Source organism: Pelobates fuscus, chromosome 6, assembly GCF_036172605.1.
Source record: "Pelobates fuscus isolate aPelFus1 chromosome 6, aPelFus1.pri, whole genome shotgun sequence".
In the NCBI taxonomy this organism is placed as follows: domain Eukaryota; kingdom Metazoa; phylum Chordata; class Amphibia; order Anura; family Pelobatidae; genus Pelobates; species Pelobates fuscus.
The window spans coordinates 50,899,166-50,922,266 of NC_086322.1; the positions used below are offsets into that span (position 1 = coordinate 50,899,166).

A 23,101-nucleotide genomic window follows, 5' to 3' on the forward strand; every position below is an offset into this window, starting at 1 on the left:
CATACGACCAAAACCTCCCCAGCAGGGGAACCAGTCACTGCAGCCCTCCTAACAAAAATGTTAACAGACCTCAGACAAGATCTAGCTGCAGACAGAGCTGCCTTCAAAGAGGCTATGGAAAGGGCCAATACGCGGCTTACCACCTTGGAGACAAGCGCCAATGCCCACGACGGCCGACTCACCACTCTGGAACGGAGAATGGCAGACCTCTACAAAATGCAACAAGACACTGCAGATAAAGTAGAAGCCTTCGAAGACCACAGGCGACGGACAAACCTGAAAATCAGAGGGGTTCCTGACGCCATTGGGACTGACGACCTCCCACACTATGTGCGGCGCCTTATGGCTACGCTACTACAACCCAAGCAAGCCAAGCAGGTGAAAATGGACGTCTGGTTCCGACTGCCCAAACCAGCCAAAGCACCCTCTAATGCATCAGCTGACCTCATAGTGAGATTTCAAACTCACCGAGATAAAGCCACTGTCCTGGCAGCCTGCAGGGGGAAAACCCCAATACTGTTTGAGGACTCAAACCTACAGATCTAACTAGGAGCACACTCAGATGGCGCAAAGGGCTACAATCGAGTCTGCAACACCTCAGATCGCAAGGCATCCAGTACCGCTGGGGTACACCGAGGCTAGTGACATTCACCTTTCAAGGGACCACATACAGGGCAAGAAGCCTACAGGAACTGGACTCTCACCTGACACAGCTGGGCCTGATATCACCGCAAACGGACACGGCGACCGCTCTGGCCAGAATGGACCCCACATCAGTTAAGGCGTTTGTGCCCAGAACATCCCGGCGTGCCAACCCAACGGGCGGCACAACCTGAGGGAGGAATATAGGCAGGAAACGACTCCGACCTACTGAATGCCACAGACCCCGCCGACACACTCAGTGACTATACACACCATGCCTAACTTGTTATTTTGCTTGTTGGACTCTATGTCTATGTCAATGTTTAATAATTGCTCCCATAGTTATCTATCTTTTATTTTCCTTTGTTGATATTTGTTTATAACCCTTTGCGGAGTGCTCACCAGTACCCGACCAAGCCAATTGGGCCACAGTACAGCATCATTTAAGTAACCATGCTACCGTGAGCTAAATGCGTCCACGACACCATTCGCGCAAAATCCCCCCCCCCCCGCCCCCTCTCCCCCCTCACCAAGATAGTTCAGTAAATCGATTCCAATGAAAATTCAGAGGGGGCCTCCCAGGATCCCTGGGGCACCTCAACCCGTAGACCATCTCTTAATTAAATCATATATAGGTGCCAAAGGGTCTTCATTATACTGTTGTTTGCACATTGTGCTACCTGACATGTTACCTTTTAAAAACAAAAACCCACTCGGCAGGACACTGCGTCTAACCCAGCGATAATGCTCTTGATCGTATATGTGACCGTAATGGGCACTAGCCCACATATTGTATTGTAATGTTTACTTTATATCACCTGCTGAGTGGCAAAAATAAAGAATTAAAAAAAAAATATATATATATATATATCCGCCATATCTATGTGTGTGACAAGTCACATAAGCCCTGTAAATACTTATAATACATATAATTGCTCATAGAGGCAAGGGTAGGCAATATCTTTACACTGAAATATCATCCCATAGTAATAAAATACTTTTTTAAATGAACATTTATTGTGAAAAACTTTATACCTTGATCTTCCCTGCATCCAAACAGATACATGCAGGCTCTTTAAAAGCAGCATATTGCTACCTTATTTGATGATCTGCCAGATTCATTTTCAAAACAATATAGTTAGAAGAATATTTACATATTAAATATTGCTTGAGCTGACAAATTTGATTTAGCAAATCACTAGATACATACTGATAAAAAATTAGCTTGTCTACAAAGCGCACAGAAAGCAATTACAAGATATATCGCACAGAATTATTATTGAATCATTATTCAAAGCTACTGGAAGCTACTGAATTATTATTCAAAGCTACTAAAGAAGATTGTTTAAATACCAATATTGACACACTTAGACCCAAAGCAGACATGTTCAGATAGTTAAATTCAGTCATTTTCTTGGCACTTTAACCCATCTGTTGAGTCAGTTTGGATTTTTAAACCTACATTTCTCTGCCCTACCTTTAGGCACAGAGCCTTCACTCTACCCTACCTTATGTTTCATGCTGCCCCAATCCAACACTGGATCTCTGGGAATTGTAACATTAATAGTGTGCCACAATGGGAACATATGTAGCATTTTCACATTGAGTGGAATTCATTACTAGACATTACAGGGAGGACGTGCATTTTAGAAATGAGTTAACATTGTATAATGGCTGGGTAATGTCCATTCTGTGTACCTTTCCATGCACAGAATGTCATTCATTGTCCTCAGATGCCAATGAATGGCAAATGGTTCTGCTTCAGATAGGAGCCACGGAGCCCAACAGGGAACCAGGTAAGAGGACAAATGGTTTCTAAACTATTTTCCCTATTACCGGGGAACCAAGCCAGGGTACTCTGTGGTTTATAACCACTACAGCGGGCTAGAATGCTTGAATTACCCCTTTAAGCATTTAACCATTTGGCAGCTAGGGCTAAGAGAATAAGTGTATAGACAAAGTTTTATTTTCTATAAAGAGACATCAATGATTACAAATTAGGAATGGGGAACAACTGACAAGTCAATATAGATCTGCAACTTTTGCAGTTTTGCTATTTTGGCCTTAAATTTGCTGATCTTATAGTATTTATCTGAAGTTTCCTGTTTAGTGAATAACCCCAAGTCAAGTTTGAACAGGTTCATTTTAGAAGGCAGTTAGAAACTCAATCCTGAAACATGTCTGCTTGTGCTTCCAGTCTAGGATGGGGGTCCAGTAGTGTTTCAAACCGGAAAATCTATATGTCATCACTAATTGCTAGAAATGTATTTATTAAATGCTTAAGTGTGTTCAGCACTCAGGGGAGGCTGCCCCCTATTTACTCAGGGCAGGTAGCTTTCTCACAGTCTGCTCCTGTCCAATCCTTGGTGGGCCCTCTGAAGTGCTGCTTCTACACAACCCTGGCTGGCCAGGCCTTCTCGTATTCTGTGCCTTGCATTATGGACTATTTACCTCCAGAGGGCAGGAATACTATTGGACTATTAATTTTCCAGTACAAGTTGTCAGCATGATACACTTGTTCATTGTAGGTTTGCTTTCTTTTTCCCATCTCTAAATTATAGATATTGCTCTAAATAAAATATATTATATTAATATCCCGTAGAAAAAGATATATATAGTATATTTTAAATTCAACTTGGTTAGAATAAAATTTAGTTTGTGGGAATATACCTATATACTGAAATCTATTAATTAACAGATTAACAGATAAATTGGGGAAAATACAAAAGGTTCTTGAGAATTTTTGTCAACCTTTGGTAGTTAATAAAAAAACAAAACCTCTAAGAAAGTGAGGAACAGAAAACGCAGGCTATGTAGGGGTACCTCAAAAGTTAAAAAAAATAATCTCATAAATAATTTCCAGCCAAGCATCGGGATACCAGAACTTCCTATAAAAGAACAACTAAACCAAAGGTCAGGACACCATGAGTTAGAATGTTCACGACAAACCAGGTCAAATACAAAAAAAAAAAAATCACAATTACACCAAAAATTCACAGACTTGCTGCAAAAGTGATGATGGGGCAATTGACCTAGTGATTCTATGTTTAAATAGATGCAGATTTTTAGATTCAATTAACTGCTCTGAAAGATTCACGCCTGGCTTGGACTCACGCACACTAAATCAGACCTGCTTTTAAAAGAGATAGCGTGGGAGATGACAGTGTTGGTCATGCTGCCAGAGCTACAAGGGGTAGTTATACAGGACAATGTTATACCCATATCATGGTCAGTCTGGCTAGATAAACAGCAGTACATAGCTACTCATTTAGATGTATCTTATTATCCCTATTATTATTTAGGGACTCCCAACATATTCTGCAGCGCTGTGCATGCGAGCTAGTGAATATTTCCGCATAGACTTCATACATACCACTGGGCCGCCAGTTTTGTAAACACATCAGTTGAATCAGTTTCTTGAAACAATTTTAATAGTTCTGGGTCAGAAGAAAAGTGAGCAATTAAGCGAAGTTCTATTTGTGAAAAATCTAAAAAAAAAATTTAAAAAAATAAAAAATAGTTAGCAGTAAACACTCATTACAGTTGATTAACACTTAGAACGAGAATTCACTAGAACGAGATCTTTCTGTTACTTAAAGCAATTAAGTAGCAACCGATATAGATTTTGTGTTGGCTTTGTCCTAGTATATCAGTAGTAGATGTTTTAAATAAATTTAACTTAAATGTCTACCAGACAAATGTTTCCACAAAATCTATGCAGAAACTGAAAATTCACAAAGTGCTATTAGTAATTATAAATATTATTGTTATATGTTATATATATTCTGCTCTGGTACATTTCTGCATAAATTCAATGTTTGCTGCAGTTACAGAAATATATATTGTCACAATATATCAATGATGGAGTTAGCACCTAATGTGTAGGCCTATTCCCAAGATATACCGTAAGCAAAATAAATTCAGAACATTTGTCAGTGGCATAGATTAATTGTTAATAACATTTGTTTAACAAGGATTTAAATTACATTTATAAAGTGAGTTCGGTTACTCTGTGTGCAACTGTAATGAAGAACACATTTTATGAGATATACTACCCAGCTCTAGATCTACCTAGCTCTAACAGCTTTTCCCATTGCCATGGAGTGTCTATTATTACATTGGGAAAGTAGTATTGCGAAGGTTAATCAATTATTGCAGGCAGTTCTCTAGGACCTGGTGAATGTGTCTTTTTTCAGCCAGTGGGGACCCATTTTTTGGTCTTAACCAATGGCATGGTTCGTCATTGGTCCTAAAGTAATTAAATCAAGATTCTGTCATATTTTCAAAGACAGACTAATTACTAATTAATATAAAAACTCAGTTCGTCTGTGGTAATAAAAAAATAAATAAAAGATATAACATGCAATATCCGGTTTAGAGGTGCTTCCTGCTGACAGCCTGTAAAAGCAGTCTTAAAGGGATACTATAGTGTTAGGAACACAGTATTGTATTCCTAACACTGTAGCTCCCTTTTCCCTTCCCCCCCCCCCCCCCCCAATAATGCGCATGTGCGGCGAGTAATACATGTGCATTAGGCCCTCCCTATAGGAAAGCATTGAATCAATGCTTTCCTAGGGGTTATTTCTCTGAGCGTGAGTACGTCCTGCGTCAGGCGACCAAAAGTCTCCAAGCAAGCATGACTAAGGGCAAAAAGGGACACTGTACCCAGACCACCTAAATGAGCTGAGGTGGTCGTGGTGCCTATAGTGTTCCTTTACCTTGCAATACAAATCAACATTGCAGTTTCTCTACCACTGCGCTATTTTACATTGCATGGCTAAGGGAACACGGACACTGCACCCAGACCACGCTGCCTATAGTGTCCATTTAATATAATTTACTGGGGGAAACATTTGAGGCTCTATCTGCAGAATGACTGTATTGCACCTCTTTTACCGATTTCCGAGTACTACAAATAGACATTTTCATCAGTGTTCATAAAAGTAATCTGTATCTTGAATCACAGATTGCCTTGCAGGTTTCTTGTGTTTTGAAAGGAAAACTGGTTATAATTTCCTGTGTACGTAGCCTTTTCTTTTATTTAAAGGAACACTATATTCACCTAAATTACTTTAGCTAAATAAAGCAGATTTAGTGTATAGATCATTCCCCTGCAATTTCACTGCTCAATTCACTGTCATTTAGGAGTTAAATCACTTTGTTTCTGTTTATGCAGCCCTAGCCACACCTCCCCTGGCTATGATTGACAAAGCCTGCATGAAAAAAAAACTGGTTTCACTTTCAAACAGATGTAATTTACCTTAAATAATTGTATCTCAATCTCTAAATTTAACTTTAATCACATACAGGAGGCTCTTGCAGGGTCTAGCAAGCTATTAACATAGCAGGGGATAAGAAAATCTTAATTAAATGGAACTTGCAATAAAGAAAGCCTAAAAAGGGCTCTCTTTACAGGAAGTGTTTATGGAAGGCTGTGCAAGTCACATGCAGGGAGGTGTGACTAGGGTTCATAAACAAAGGGATTTAACTCCTAAATGGCAGAGGATTGAGCAGTGAGGCTGCAGGGGCATGTTCTATACACCAAAACTGCTTCATTAAGCTAAAGTTGTTCAGGTGACTATAGTGTCCCTTTAATGTTTTTTTGTATACTAATTTTATATTTTGGCTTATTGTCCCTCTAATTCTCATTAACTGGTATCTTTAGAAAGACTTACTTGTTTGTTTATAGCCTTGTCTTTGTATAGTTTAGCATGGTACTGCATGCCACTTTAAGGTTACTAATTATGTAGCATTATTTTGTTTATTTTACTTACATGCAAAATAAGGAACCTATAATACTGTACTATTTATATGTCTGCTATATCTGATTCCACTAATAAAAACGTATATGCAAAAACACTCCAAGGGTCTGAATAATGTATGATACAGAGAAAACTTTCTATATATTGCAGTATATGTAATATACTGACTAGGAGACATGGTAAATAAATATTAATGGTTAAGAACTGTGTGGATTAATTTAATTACCTTTTACCCATATATATGATTTAAAGAAAACCTTGCACTCTCTACATTATATATAATATACGGACTAGCAGACATGGTTAATGAGTATTTGACAGTTTACCTATTGACCTGGCTGATGATGCTGGGTGGCATCCTCGCATGTATATTGACACAGTGAGTATTCTTTTATTGCGGCATTGATTAGGACGTCATTTTACAGTGATTCGTGAAGATGTCATATTGAGGGAACACCCCCAGTTGTCTCATTCTACCAATGCCCACACATTCTGGAGTCTCAATAATGAAGCTGGCCAATAACATCACACTTCACCCGATATTAACCACTTTCTCCAGCTAGTCTGGGCCTTGTCAAAGTTCTTGCTGCCTGAGAGAGCGTTTTTCTACTAAATTGTGATTTACCGGTAATTGGTTCTGACCAAGCACTGTTTCTGATTTTCTATGTTCCTTGACCTTAGCCTGCCTTACAGTTCTGTTGTATGTCTGTAATCCTTGACGTCGCCCTGTCCCTAAATCTGCTTTACCTGTTGTAGGTGTGCTTTACACTACTCGGCATTATGTTAACCACAGCCATGCCAAGGAGCCTTAATATAATTCTTTTTAGGATATTCCCTCTATTGTCCTGACAGTATTAATGACTATGTGGATTTATTTAGTTAACTTATAGTCAAGGGAGAGTTAGAAAGTTTTAGAAAGTTTTGACTGTTCTCTGTGTTCTTATAAAGTCAGTTTTGCCCTATTTCCATATGATTAGGGTTTCACGAATCCAGGAGTAATCCAGACTGGTCAAAAGTAAATAAAGAATATCAAATTCCACATTGGAAAAAATAATCAATACTTCAGTTACCCAAACGACTTGTAGAAGATTTACACTTTCATTAAAATCATAGCACGGTTATAGTTACATATTAGAAAGTTCTGCCTTCTACCAATCAATAAGACAAAGTAGTCACTATTGCAATTGAATTCTAGAACATTCAACAGGTATGTGATAAAAAGTTCCATGTCTATTTACCAAGTGTTGTAAATAGCCACACTGGTGCAGAATTCAGTCACAATTTGAAGTCAGTTTATAGACCAGTTATATTTACCAACACACAATCCAGGCTGGCTTCCGAGCAGCATAATTGAGCTCAGTCAGTGGGACTGTTTACTTGGTGTTACGGCTAAGAAAGCCCTACTCTAGGGAAATAGAAGGCATAAGACTGTGAATCATAGCTACAAACAGTGTCACTGCGTTGTTATTTGCAGCCTTTAACAATAAATTAAAAAAAAACTTTTTAAATTAGACCTTAGCATGTCATTAGAGAGACTAGATCAGGTCTATTAAATGAGAAAGCCAATTGGCTCTCCCCAATAAATAAATAAATAATTCGGAAACATTATTAGAGTGGTATCTCCTCTCTTGCCATGCCAAGGGTTGTGGGGTAGAGAGCATAATATTAATAAGAACCTAGTTTCCCAAATGGGATTAACCCAATATATGTATTTTTTATGGCCCCAATAAAGGAAGGTCAAAAGTGATCACAAGATGCTTAGTCTCCTGGGTCCTTAAAGTGATCACCTTTTTGGATGACAAGGGGTCCCAAAGTACTAGCCTTAGTCCGATCACACAAATAATAGTAAGGGGTCCAAATAATTAAAAAAAAAATTAACTTTAGAAAATAAAAGTTAATATCCACCATCTAAAGTCTTGATTCGAGATATAGTTTCTGTGATGTTCTTTCTTCAGCCCTAAAAAGGGCCACATAAAAAAACAAAAACAGCAAAACCCAACAAAACAGTTGATGAAAAATGATTGTCATTGTGACAGTCCATCCTATGTGAGATATTGTTTTTTACTCAAGAAAAACAATGAGATATCGATCCACTGGAGGTGAAATGAGACAGAAGATGCAAGGTTAGTGCTCCCTCGTGTGGTCACAAATATGTAGTATGTATATACATCATATTTGCCCTTACATTTTCTTTTCTAAATCTGATTAATGGAAATTTGTTAAAAAAAAAAAAAAAAAAAAAGACAGTGGAATAAATGCTTTAATAACAATGGACAGCTACAATTTAAATGAAGAGTAGTTGGCATCCGAATAATTTAAAGGGACACTAGGCTGTAGATGATCCATTTTAATGCATAGCATTTATAATGCATTACAAACATCAACTAGTTATGTTAAAGTGTTCGTTTGTTAATGTAAATTAAATATTTAATCAATGAATTACCATCACACGTAATTAGCTGTGGTATGCTTATTGAGGACAGTGGTTAGTTCAAACTACAGTTGTACTGTTTTAGAATATTAGAAATACACCCTAGGCTGAAACGGACACATTCTTTTTTACATTTTATATATAATACATTACAATATTTATGGAAAAGCCATACATGAATAACAATAAGAAATAAATAAGATACTTATTTTCATCTTCTGTAAACTCACACCATACCGGAACTTGTTCCAGAAAATTTTCTTTAGGGATTTTTGTGAGTTGTAGATCAATTGTCTACTTTCATCTGCAGAAAGTTAACAGCGGGACTACAACTCCCAGAAACCTGTAGTAGTGATATCATGACATGTACAGCTGTGTTATTAAAGAAAAATTGAATGCTTGTGGTTTGTCAGGGAAGAACATTAATTAAAGTGCAAAATTAAAGGGACTCTATAGTCAACATATAAAAGCAAGAAAGACAGGTCCCCCAGCCTTCCTTCTTGCTTTTATATGAACTTTCAATTATTAAAAATAATTTTCGGAGTGTTTTTATATTAAAAACTTACCTCCGTTCCAGCGCCGAGCTCCCAGCCATGCCGCGCCTCCTTTTTCATTAAAATGACTAAATCGCGGGGCCCAATAGGACACTTCTCTGAGAGAAGCGTCATCGCGATGTGGTGCGCATGCGCGACTTCGAGCTGCACCAATCGCGTTCTTCATAGAGCGGCATTGAATGCCGCCCTATGAAGATAGTCAGCGCTATACCGCGCATGTGCGCGGAATGCGCGTTCGCGAGCTGAGCTGTCTGACTGACAGCTCAGCTCGCTTTCTAAAACTAACAATAAGGGGGGGACCTACTGTCCCCCCCTGGCCCCCACCCCTGTGCGGCGGGTGGGGGCCCTAAAATTAAAAATAAGGGGGGGACCTACTGCCCCCCCCCCGGCCCCCACCCCTGAGCGGCGGTTGGGGGCCCTAAAATTATCAATAAGGGGGGACCTACTGTCCCCCCCCGGCCCCCACCCCTGAGCGGCGGGAGGGGCCCTAAAATTATCAATAAGAGGGGGGACCTACTGTCCCCCCCGGCCCCCACCCCTGAGCGGCAGGTGGGGGCCCTAAAATTATCAATAAGGGGGGGACCTACTGTCCCCCCCCGGCCCCCACCCCTGAGCGGTGGGTGGGGGCCCTAAAATTATCAATAAGGGGGGGACCTATTGTCCCCCCCCAGCCCCCACCCCTGAGCGGTGGGTGGGGGCCCTAAATACAAAGGGGGGGGGACCCTAGTTAAGCCCCCCCCCCAAAAAAAATGATCTCCCTACCTACCCCCCTCACCCTAAAAATAATGAGGGGGTGACCTTTAACTAAAATCCTGTAAAAAAAAAAAAATGAGATAAAAACAACTTACCATTCGATGTTTTCTTTGGCCCAAAAAAGGCCAAATAAAAAGCCATAATAACCGACTCAATTAGAAAGAAAAAAAAAACGAGCGCAAAAAAAAAATCCATGTTCACCCATGGAGGGCTCCGCGCAGACTGAGCTTTGCAGGGCGGGCGAAGGCTTATAAAGCCTTGCCACGCCCTGCAATTAGGCTAAGAACACTCTGATTGGCTGGTTTAAGCCAATCAGAGTGTTCTCTGTCATTTTACACAGCGTGGGAAAATTCCAAAGAATTTTCCCACGCTGTGCAAAATGACACAGAGCACTGTGATTGGATGGATTTCAAGCCATCCAATCACAGTGCTCTGTGTCATTTTACAAGCGTGGGAAAGTTCTTTGGAATTTTCCCACGCTTGTAAAATGACACCGAGCACTGTGATTGGAGGGCTTGAAATCCATCCAATCACAGTGCTCTGTGTCATTTTACACAGCGTGGGAAAATTCTTAGGAATTTTCCCACGCTGTGTAAAATGACACAGAGCACTCTGATTGGCTTAAACCAGCCAATCAGAGTGTTCTTAGCCTAATTGCAGGGCGTGGCAAGGCTTTATAAGCCTTCCCCCGCCCTGCAAAGCTCAGTCTGTGCGGAGCCCTCCATGGGTGAACATGGATTTTTTTTTTGTTTTGTTTTGTTTTTAATTGCGTCGGTTATTATGGCTTTTTATTTGGCCTTTTTTGGGGCTGAAGAAAGAAGATTTTAGAAGAAAGAAAACATCGATTGGTAAGTTGTTTTTATCTCATTTTTTTTTTTTACAGGTTTTTAGTGAAAGGTCCCCCCCTCATTATTTTTAGGGTGAGGGGGGTAGGTAGGGAGATTTTTTTTTTTTGGGGGGGGGTTAACTAGGGTCCCCCCCCCTTTGTATTTAGGGCCCCCACCCACCACTCAGGGGTGGGGGCCAGGGGGGACAATAGGTCCCCCCCTTATTGATAATTTTAGGGCCCCCACCCGCCGCTCAGGGGTGGGGGTCGGGGGGGGACAGTAGGTCCCCCCCTTATTGATCATTTTAGGGCCCCCACCCGCCGCTCAGGGATGGGGGCCGGGGGGGACAGTAGGTCCCCCCCTTATTGATAATTTTAGGGCCCCCACCCGCCGCACAGCGGTGGGGGTCGGGGGGGACAGTAGGTCCCCCCCTTATTTTAAATTTTAGGGCCCCCACCCGCCGCACAGGGGTGGGGGCCGGGGGGGCAGTAGGTCCCCCCCTTATTTTTAATTTTAGGGCCCCCACCCGCCGCACAGGGGTAGGGGCCGGGGGGGGCAGTAGGTCCCCCACTTATTTTTAATTTTAGGGCCCCCACCCGGCACCCAGGGGTGGGGGTCGGGGGGGGGGGAGGAGAGTAGGTCTCCCCCCCCCCCTTCAACCACTATTGTGGACAGAAAGAGTCCCTGTGGGTTCGGGCTTCAGCTGAAGCCACTCCCACAGCAGTGCTGACAGCCTCAGCACACAAAGCGCGTTCACAGTGCTTTGTGTGCTGATAGCCCGTCTGAAGTATTCACCCATGCGTGAATACGTCAGACATGAGGCCTTTTTAGGGCCTCTGAACTCGGAAGTCCCTCTGGTGGCCGTCTGATTGACTGCAACAAGAGGTGTTCCAAGCTTCCAATGTAAACACTGCATTTTCTCAGAAAATACAGTGCTTACAAGAAAAAGGCTCCGGGTAGCTGTAGCACTCACCTGAACAACCTCATTAAGCTGAAGTTGTTCAGGTGACTATAGTGTCCCTTTAATTGTTGGGTTTTGGAGGGTGTTTTTTTTTTTTTAACAGCAGGTTAGTTAAAATGTCCAGCCCAATAATTGTAACCTAATGTCCACACTGCAAACAAGTGAGTGTCTGGAGGGTCCATTAACAGTGTGACAGTATGAGTAGTCAGGATAGTTTATACTTTTTCTCCTCTAGAACACACGAGCGGTGCTTGCAGGTCAAATTATTCAGCCACAGCCTGCGGCTACACGGGGGTCTAAGCTGAAGGAATGAAGGACTGCAGTAGTGGAGAAGTTCTTTCTACTTCAGGTAAAGTCAGTTTGCTTTAACAAGGTACCAGCTTTACTTTCATTGGGGGATCAAAGCTTGGTATAGCACGGATCAAATCACAAGAGGCACACTGCCAAGTCTAGGCCAGACTGGAAGCAGGAATGAGCAAAAGAGACACACACAAACAGTGATGGAACAAGTACCCATATGATGACAAATCAGGATGCGAGCAAACAAGCACAGAGCAAAAACAATGTATTTGTAAGTGAAGCAAATGTAGCCCTTGCCAAACAGATGTAAAAGTGACGTAAACAGATGTAAAAGTGATGCTGCTCTGTGGTACACATACAGGGTTATTCGACAAAGTGAGAATTTAACCTTAATTACAGGCCAATTTAAGGCCAGAGGAGCTAAACTGAAAGCATAGCTGAATTAGAGAATTATTCAATTTCAAATATTTTGACATTAAATTTGAAATTCACTTTAAATTCTCACTATAGTGAATAACCCTGATAAAGTACTTGAACACATGCCTAACTTCGGATCACAACACTGGCGCATGCTAACTATGCACACTTGGCTGTAACTCCAAATACAATTCCATTGGGTGGAAGTAGATACAACATGACATATAACAAGTCAATCACCCCTCTCTGCTTTATAGGGGTCCTAGTGACTTCTAATATACTTGTTAGCTAATTCCATTGTGACAGGCACAGTGCAGTCATGTTCAGCCAGACCTGACAGTATGACACCTTCAACATCTGAACTGCATCATACAACCTTGGCTCAAATGGTTCTGCAAAGCCAGATGGTGTTAATGATCTATTGATACTTACTTATACCTATAATTGTAATTTTAGGATGAATTTTAAATAATAATCTAAGTTACAGAGTGAGTGCATACCAAACTTAAAGCACAGCGAAGAATACACAGCTGAGAAGCATACTGTGACCTTGGTTTTAATACTTTGGATGAGCTTTTGACATAAATCACAAGTTGTTAGAAAATCAATTAATTTATCTACAGTAGTCAACATTAAAGCATAAGGGAATTTTTTCTAGATATATCATTTGAAAGGTTTTTCTTTCAGATTGTGGTCATTTGAAAAGCTTATCCAAAATAATGAAATCATGGCCTGTCATTACCACAACACGTTTGGTGTTTCTTACCTGCAGCTAAGAAAGTGTATCCATTGGCAGATGTAAACATAGACCTTGGGGTAATTGTAACAGTTTCTCTCTCTTTTCCTATAATAAAATCACATAGAGTTGCTTAGAAAATAAACCATTTCAAATACGAAACTTGCGCTGATGTATTTACGGCTTTTAGGTTTGTTTATTTTTCCAGTCAAGTTAAGTCTAGTCAAATGTTTTTTTAATTAAACTTCTTCAAAAAAAACTTTAGAAACAACATCTAAGGGAAAGGGCACGGAATAAAAAAGGGAAAGGGGGAGGAGGACATTCCTCCATACTCTACAATAAGTCTAATCACTTCCAAGGTGTGAAATAATGTGTGTAATTTATGAAAGATATAGACACATGTATTACATAGTCTGCCATAATTTCGATGAGCACATCATGCTATGCAACCCTGTGTGTCCATCTTCAAGGATGACAAAGTAATATGTGTAATTATTTCCTATAATAAAGCATGGTTCAGGGTACCAATACTGGGAAGAATTGGGACATACATGTCCTTTCCTGCACTGGATTAATGGGAGTTACACTTCCTATTGGCAGCTGTCCGAATTTTAATAACTACTAACCCTACTTCTTATATTAATATTTGTATTAATCTCAGCCCAACCAAGAACCCTAACTTCAAGCTGACACATTAAGCCAAGTCTAAACAGATCATATAGTATAATGTGCATAATGGTAATCTATTAGGGGGAAATAATAGCATCTTGGGGTTTTGGAGGCAATTGTAAACTGCTTGACATTTAACCTGGTGGTTTATTATGATATGTTCAAAATGCCCCAATGGTATTATTTTTCCATGATACACATCCCATGTGTGAGATGGCTGTGTAATTTATGTATGTTTATTGTGTGGTGTATTTATGTGATGTATGTCATATTCCATAACACACTGGTAAGCCACAAACAAAGTGACTTTAGAGCTGTAGTAGGCTGAATGTAATCCTTAAAAGGATAATCTGAACCCCTAAAGCACTTAAGCTTGTTGAAATGCGTCATGCGTAAAGATTGCATCCTCTTTTTCATTTTACAAAATGTGCAGATATCAATAGAAATTTATATAAATAAACACTGTTACACAATCAGACAACCAGTCATGTTATTTCCTGGTTTGTTTAGCTCAGTGGAGCCAAACTCAAGAGGCAGCTATTACCCAGAGCACCTGCCTTGCAAAGACTTCTGGGGTGGGTTAGAAAGGGAGGAATTGCAGAGGATTGAGCTATGACAAATGCAGCTTTTGCAAACTGTTTTTAAATATACCCTCAGTTAAAAAATGCATAAGTAACTGCATGTGGTCCCTCTTAAGATGTATTTTTAATATGTTGTTATGATAGCATTGCATATGACGGATATCTTACATACCTCTCTAGTATGGCTGCACGTAAATGTAAACAGTAGCTGTGCCCTGAAAATGTGTCTCTCATTAACATAGAAACATAGAATGTGATGGCAGATAAGAACCAACCATTCAGCCCATTTAGTCTGCCCAATTTTCTAAATACTTTCATTAGTCCCTGGCCTTATCTAATAGTTAGGATAGCCTTATGCCTATCCCAAGCATGCTTAAACTCCTTTACTGTGTTAACCTCTACCACTTCAGCTGGACGGCTATTCCATGCATCCACTACCCTCTCAGTAAAGTAATACTTCCTGATATTATTTCTAAACCTTTGCCCCTCTAATGTAAGACTATGTCCTCTTGTTGTGGTAGTTTTTCTTCTTTTAAATATAGTCTCCTCCTTTACTGTGTTGATTCCCTTTATGTATTTAAATGTTTCTATCATATCACCCCTGTCTCGTCTTTCCTCCAAGTTATACATGTTAAGATCCTTTAACCTTTCCTTGTAAGTTTTATCCTGCAATCCATGAACCAGTTTAGTAGCCCTTCTCTGAACTCTCTCTAAGGTATCAATATCCTTCTGAAGATACGGTCTCCAGTACTGCGTACAATACTCCAAGTGAGGTCTCACCAGTGCTCTGTACAATGGCATGAGCACTTTCCTCTTTCTACTGCTAATGCCTCTCCCTATACAACCAAGCACTCTGCTAGCATTTCCTGCTGCTCTATTACATTGTCTGCCTACCTTTAAGTCATCTGAAATAATCCCCACTAAATCCCTTTCCTCAGATGTTGAGGTTAGGACTCTATCAAATATTCTGTACTCTGCCCTTGGGTTTTTACGTCCAAGATGCATTATCTTGCACTTATCCACATTAAATGTCAGCTGCCACAACCATTTTTATAGTTTACCTAAATCATTTGCCCTTTGGCTTATCCCTCCTGGAACATCAACCCTGTTACATTTCTTAGTATCATCAGCAAAAAGACATACCTTATCATCAAGACCTTCTGCAATATCACTAATAAAAATATTAAAGAGAATGGGTCCAGGTACAGGTCCCTGAGGTACCACACTGGTGACAAGACCATGCTTTGAATATACTCCCTTGACTAGAACCTTCTGTTGCCTGTCACTCAGCCACTGCCTTACCCATTCAACAATATTGGAATCCAAACTTAAAGATTGCAGTTTATTGATAAGTCTTCTATGTGCAACAGTGTCAAAAGCCCTACTGAAATTGAGGTAAGCAACGTCTACTGCACCACCCTGATCTATTATTTTAGTTACTAATCAAAAAAATCAATAAGATTAGTTTGGCATGATCTCAATGAAGTAAACCCATGTTGTCTCTGATCTTGAAATCCATGTGATTTTAGATGTTCAACAATCCTATCATTGAACATGGTTTCCATCACTTTCCCCACTACTGAAGTAAGGCTTACTGGCCTATAGTTGCCTGACTCCTTCCTACTACTTTTCTTGTGAATGGGCACAACATTCGCCAGCTTCCAATCTTCTGGGACTACTCCTGTTATCAATGATTAGTTAAATAAATCTGTTAATGATTTTGCTAGTACACCACTAAGCTCTTTTAATAACTTTAGGTGTATTCCATCAGGCAACGTTGACTTATTTGTCTTTACTTTTGACAGTTGAAATAGAACCTCTTCCTATGTATACTCACATGTAACAAATTACTAATTTGTCCTTTTTCCTAACTGAGGTCCATTTCCTTCATTTTCATCTGTAAATACTGAATAAAAATATTCATTGAGGCAGTCAGCTAGACCTTTATCCTCTTCTACATACCTTCCTTATTTTGTTTTTAATCTAACTAACCCTTGCTTTACTTTCCTTTTCTCATTTATGTATCTAAAAAATGTTTTGCCCCCCCCCCCCCTTTTTTTTTTTACTGACTGTGCCATTTTCTCTTCTGTGTGTGATTTGGAAGCTCTTTTAACTTGCTTAGCCTCTTTCTGCCTAATCTTATAGATCTGTCTATCTTTCTCACTCTGTTTTTTTTTTTTTTTTTTTTTTTTTATAATTACTAAATGCTAACTTGTGTTTAACTAATTTGGCCACTTCTGCTGAGTACCACAGTGGTTTCTTAATTTTTTTGCTTTTACTGACGAGCCTTATGTAATTTTCTGTTACCTTCATCATTGCAACTTTTAAATAATCCCATTCTCTTGGACTTCATTAAAACTGCTCCAGTTTGATAATGACTCAATTACACATATTCTAGCTTTTAGAAAAGTCTGTTTTTTTAAAGTGTAAAACATTTGTTTTTGTGTGGTGTGACTCAGTCACTGTTCTTATATTAAACCACAGTGGCCGATGATTACTGGATCCTAAACTTTCACCTACAGTAATATCTGTTACCAATTCTCCATTTGTTAACACTAAATCTAGTATGTCCTCTTTGACCAAGTGTGCCTTGGTCCAAAAAAGATAGGGAGCCATTGGCATAGAATGCATGTAAAAAATGTGTGATATGAATTATACATGAGTAGTGTGGGATGTGTATAATTTTCTATATACTGAATGATGTGTTTGTTGATTCTCTTGCTGATTCAATTCAGAGTTGTAGAGTTTAATAAGGTACTTTAGAGGTACCATGGGATCCTGCACATGTGGTGGGGGTTACTGGGAATACCACAATAATTCAAACACTGAACATTAACCAGTGACTGTCCAAACCTTCTGAAGAAGGTAGAGACTACATATGAAGAGACAGGGTTGGCTAGGACACACGAGATGCACCAAGTGTAGAGAAGCAGACGCACAATATTTAGAAAAAACTTAACAAATTTAAAAAATACAAGCATCAATAATCTGCCACCCATGCACAAGGCATAGTAATGATGTGGGGAAAAAATCCTTCATAATACAATAAATTAACTTCATAATTAACTTGTTTTACTTATTGTGTTTCTTTTTTTTTTTAATGCATTTACTGAGAAGAAGCGCAGAAATTTAAAAAATAAGAATTAAGGCAAAATACCATGCAATATTTAGTAGAAATATAAAATTTAACAGAATCTTTACCTTGTATGTATTGTGGTTTTACAATCTCAACGGGTAGCTTTGGAATTCCTTGAATATTCTGAAAAACAACAAAAAAAACCTTTGTAGTTTGTAAATAATTATTATAATTTTAGAGGAAACACTGATAAAATGAACAATCCACATTTAAGGGAATGATGATTATTAAGCACCGGAGATAAGGCATCATTTATAGAAAGCTGGGGGTGATTGAATGGTTAACATGCAATTTGTTTGTCAATTCTACACAAATATTGGCTTAGCAAAAGGCTTATTTCATGAGATTAATATATTTCACACACACACACACACTCTCTCTCTGTCTTTATATCATACTTACAGGATGCTTTGCAGAAAGTCTTCCACTCACAGTTCCTGTTTGATTCCAGGTCGAAGACACGTGACTCTAATTGAAAGCAATGGGTATTCAGTTTCACAGATATTGGCTTATATAACTGACTAAATCTCCATATCCAGGTATTCTACAGGCATATGGAACAGCTGGATGTCAATTGCTACATGGTGAAAGTACTCAAAGTGAGCCAAGCATGCCACTACACAGTTCAACTTAGAAGTTCTGCTTCCCTGCTCTTGGGGGTACAAAGCAAGGGAACATTGAAATGTGTGCCTCTTCCCTTAACAACGCATGCCACGTATTATATGTGTATTTCTGGGTGTTTATAAAGGAAGCTGCTTTACTCCAAAGATTTGAAGATTAAAAATAACAAAAATACAGCATGAGATAATGAGGCCAAAACCTTGGCGCCCAGAGTTCCCCATTAACCTCCAAAATGTATTCAAAAATGAATACCTAAGTGCTATATACTGAATACAAAAAACATTTGCAAAATGGTTCAGTAAGCAGTAACCAATCTAAAATACTTTACCTTGGTCATGCAGGATAAAAGTCCATCTACAAAAGTTGATTTTATTTTTTGCATCTAAAAAAAAAAACAACTCAAAATTTTAATACAAATCATGATATATTGGCAAAAAAATGTCATGATGTCTTTTGATCAGAGTGTTCTAAGAGTGTTCGATGCTCTCAGTCAATAAGCTAATCTTCATGACAAGGCTAAGCTTAGTGGAGCTAACAGAAGCTCGTGGCAGGAGCTCCTGGTAGCAGCAAAGGCGGCGGTGGGCATACAGAAACACAGACGAATCAGGACTCAGTTAAGTTGTCAAACTGTTCTTAAATTGTATAAAACCAAATGTGCCAAGGTATATAAGATATAACAATAATGTAGCCTTAAGCAGGCTATAATATTACAACCAATCCTCTAGGAGTAGATAAAAAATAAAATTTAAACAAAAAAAGAAGAAAGAATAAGAAAAATGAATATCTATTATCCTTTCTTTTTCTTCTTTTTTGTTTCCATTTTTTTTTTCTTTACTCATAGAGGATTGGTTGTATTTTTATAGCCTGCTTAAAGGACCACTCTAGGCACCCAGACAACTTCAGCTTAATGAAGTGGTATGGGTGCCAGGTCCAGCTAGGGTTAACTAATTTTTTTATAAACATAGCAGTTTCAGAGAAACTGCTATGTTTATCAATTAGTTTCGCCTTCCCCTTTTTCCTCTAGTGGCTGTCTCACTGACAGCCGCTAGAGGCGCTTGCGTGCTTCTCACTGTGAAAATCACAGTGAGAGCACGCAAGCGTCCATAGGAAAGCATTATGAATGCTTTCCTATGCGACCGGCTGAATGCGCGCGCAGCTCTTGCCGCGCGTGCGCATTCAGCCGACGGGGAGGAACGGAGGTGGAGAGGAGGAGGAGAGCTCTCCGCCCAGCGCTGGAAAAAGGTAAGTTTTAACCCTTTTCCCCTTTCCAGAGCCGGGCGGGAGGGGGTCCCTGAGGGTGGGGGCACCCTCAGGGCACTCTAGTGCCAGGAAAACGAGTATGCTTTCCTGGCACTAGAGTGGTCCTTTAAGGCTACATTATTGTTATATCAGATATACCTTGACACATTTGGTTTTATACTCCGTTTATTAAAGGTTATGTTTTAACTATTTTCTTATGGGTTGCTTTCTATCTTGGAAAGGTTAGGATTGTGAGGTATGAGTTATTGTTCGCATCTGATTTCCTCGCTCTTACATATATATGTCAATTAGGGGTTACCTCCCATATCACAATCAGCAACCTGGCATACTCTCCCTGTGTATAAACCAAGCAATGTTAAATTGTTTGACTACTAACTGTGGGAGGATACAAGGGCATTCCTGGAACTACAACCACTACAGGAGTCTGCAGTGTTTATGGTGCTTGCAATGTTCCTTAAATAAATATTTGTTTTTAAAGTGTTTAAAAAAAAAAACTGAGAAAGCATTTCAAGGTGCAAACAAAATTTACAATCGTGTTTCTGAAATCTACTTGTTCTATTTATTAATCCAATTCCACGTTATTCTTATTCTCAGTCTTACCTGTCTGAAATCTAGAATTATTTTGGGCAAGGGATGAAGGTCTTGGAGCTGCTGCAACTAAAAGATTAATGGAAAAATAAATTAATATTTCGTTCAAAAAGGTAAAATTAATGAATATTTCACCTTTTAGAGTTAATATTACTAGACATGTAACCACTTCGCCCGGAAGGACTAATGAAGGTATAAACAGTTCACCTTGTATAGATTATAACTCTTAGAGCAAGTGTCCATCTAAACAAAGACTTTGTCATAATGATTAACCCCTTAAGGACCAAACTTCTGGAATAAAAGGGAATCATGACATGTCACACATGTCATGTGTCCTTAAGGGGTTAAATAGCTTCTACAGTAGAGACAATTGCCTAAAAGTAAGAATTTATTTTTAAACCAGTATGTGTGTATATATACCAAATACACATATTTACTGTTTTCAACAAGGGACACATTTTTTAATCACGGATAACATTGATTAACACTTTATAATGGTATTATGTGTACAGCTTAAAGGACCACTATAGGCACCCAGACCACTTCAGCTTAATGAAGTGGTCTGGGTGCCTGGTCCAGCTATGATTAACCCTTTTTTTCTATAAACATAGTAGTTTCAGAGAAACTGCAATGTTTATAAATGGGTTAATCCAGCCTCTAGTGGCTGTCTCATTGATAGCCGCTAGAGGGCTTGCATGCTTCTCACTGTGAAAATCACAGTGAGAAGACGCCAGCGTCCATAGGAAAGCACTGTAAATGCTTTCCTATGAGACTGGCTGAATGCGCGCGCGGCTCTTGCCGCACATGCGCATTCAGCCAAAGAGGAGGAGAGGAGGAGGAGAGCTCCCCGCCCGGCGCTGGAAAAAGAGGTAAGTTTAACCCCTTCCTCTCCATGTAAGTTTAACCCCTTCCTCAGGGCACTATAGTGCCAGGAAAACAAGTATGTTTTCCTGGCACTATAGTGGTCCTTTAATGAAAGTGACATCAATGGGGAGTAAGTCAGACATGCTATCCGGCTGCTCTTTAGTACATATGCATTCTTCTGTTTGTGCAGAATATCACTGCTATGAGAATCCCCACAATTAACAATGGAACTATTTAATTTTCTTCAGGCCTTATCAAACCAGATTTGTGAAAATGTATATAGGTGAGAAGTAAACAAACAAAATGACAGTTCCCTTTAAGGAGGAGATTTGTTGATGTGTTCTGAAAGTGTCTTATTTTAGAGATGGTCAAAAAGAGGCACAAATTATTTGGAAGTTTTTAAAAAAAATTCAGGAAATTCATCTTTTTTTCTTTATACATTCCAATGGTTTTTGCTCCTCCACAAATTAATAACAATGCCTAAGATTACTGTACAAAAGTTCTACAAGTATTCTGGTTCAAATTTGACAACAAAATAAAAGGATTGTACGATAACACCAGAAAACAGAATACTTATTTAGTACAGAAAAAAGTATAAATATTAATTAATAGAATGTACTATATAATAACAATATAAAGAGAATAAAATGTCAGAAAAGGAACAAAAGTATTGATAATAAAAAAATAATTATCATAATTGGTAATTCATGCCAGAGAAATATAAGCAAAGCACAGATCATTCTGCTACACACTGGTAAATCTTCCCCTAAGAACTATCTATGCCTACTACAAAAGAAGGAAGAATTCCCTTTCAGAGAAGATATTTTAGTCTTATCACTTCCCTATATCCTGATTGACATATCAAATCTAAGGACTTGTGTTTCTTCTAGATTGGTCACAACCATTTTTTCTTCTGTTCTGATATAAAAAGTTAATTTTAATTGGAGCTTTCTCATATAAATCTGGACAGGAAAATTAATTTAATGAAGAAAAAAAAACTTTCATCTTACACAACTTCATTGTCTAAAAATTAAATAAAAATACGTATAGTGTCTCAAAGACGACTGTTGATAATTACAAGCAATTTGATATGTTTCTGATGCTTACATTCGATTAACTATACTATAAAGCACATTCCACTATTAATTACAAGTGTAAGACACATGCTGTTAGGGAACTGCTAACTAAAGCAAATATATCGTATTATAGTAGAAGGGTTATTTCTGTTTACATCTGCTATCATCCAGTACAAGTATTATCACAAGTCAAATTTTACAGGATGAAAATCAATGTGACACTCTTGCAAATGTCCTATAGCAGAATGTTTGGTACATGTAGTTACTTAAGGGGACACTGCAGTCACTTGATCACATTTGCCATAATGAAGCAGTTTGGTGTTTAGATCATGGCCCTGCGGTCTCAATGCTCTGCCATTTTGGAGTTAAATCACTTTGTTTATACAGCCCTAGTCACACCTCCCTACATATGACGTACACAGACTTCCTAAACACTTCCTGTAAAGACTCATGTAATGTTTACACTTTATTTATTGCACAGTCTGTTTAATTTAGAATTTCTTGTATTTTGCTCTATTAATAGCTTGCCGGACCCTGCAGGAGCCTCCTCCTTCTCCTCCTCCTCAAAGTTCAATTTACAGAGCAGGAGATAAAACTTCTAAAGGAAGATAACATCTGATTGAAAGATGAGAAACATAAACATAGGGGTTTCCTCAAATGAAGGCTGAAAATAGGCAAGACGATTCTCCCCAATGTCACAACTACCCATGCCAAAGTAATGAACCAGTTTAGTCTCAAAGGGAGGGTAGAATCCCTGCTTGATACCAAAACAACCAATACATCCAAGTTGAAATTCTACTGCAAAAATAACAAACTCATGCTTGACCACACTAAAAATGGTTTTTATTTTTTATGTGCTTAGCTTGGTTCTGCAAATGTTTCCTATCATAAAAATAATATAAGCATACATTATAAGATTACAG

The 23,101-nt window shown here is 39.0% G+C and overlaps 1 protein-coding gene across 1 annotated transcript in view; it reads right to left on the bottom strand.

Annotated features, from left to right (window-relative positions):
* Positions 1-20,481, bottom strand: part of LOC134566049 (DNA polymerase nu-like) — a 58,284-nt gene extending 37,803 nt beyond the window's left edge. Inside the window, exons 1-7 of the mRNA XM_063425761.1 lie at positions 20,446-20,481; positions 20,251-20,307; positions 18,719-18,772; positions 18,172-18,237; positions 17,835-17,892; positions 13,414-13,491; positions 4,016-4,130 (exon numbers count right to left, since the gene is read on the bottom strand). Of these exons, the coding sequence (XP_063281831.1) occupies positions 4,016-4,130; positions 13,414-13,491; positions 17,835-17,892; positions 18,172-18,237; positions 18,719-18,772; positions 20,251-20,307; positions 20,446-20,481 (464 nt within the window). The remainder of the gene's footprint in view (positions 1-4,015; positions 4,131-13,413; positions 13,492-17,834; positions 17,893-18,171; positions 18,238-18,718; positions 18,773-20,250; positions 20,308-20,445) is intronic.
* Positions 20,482-23,101: the final 2,620 nt, after the last annotated feature.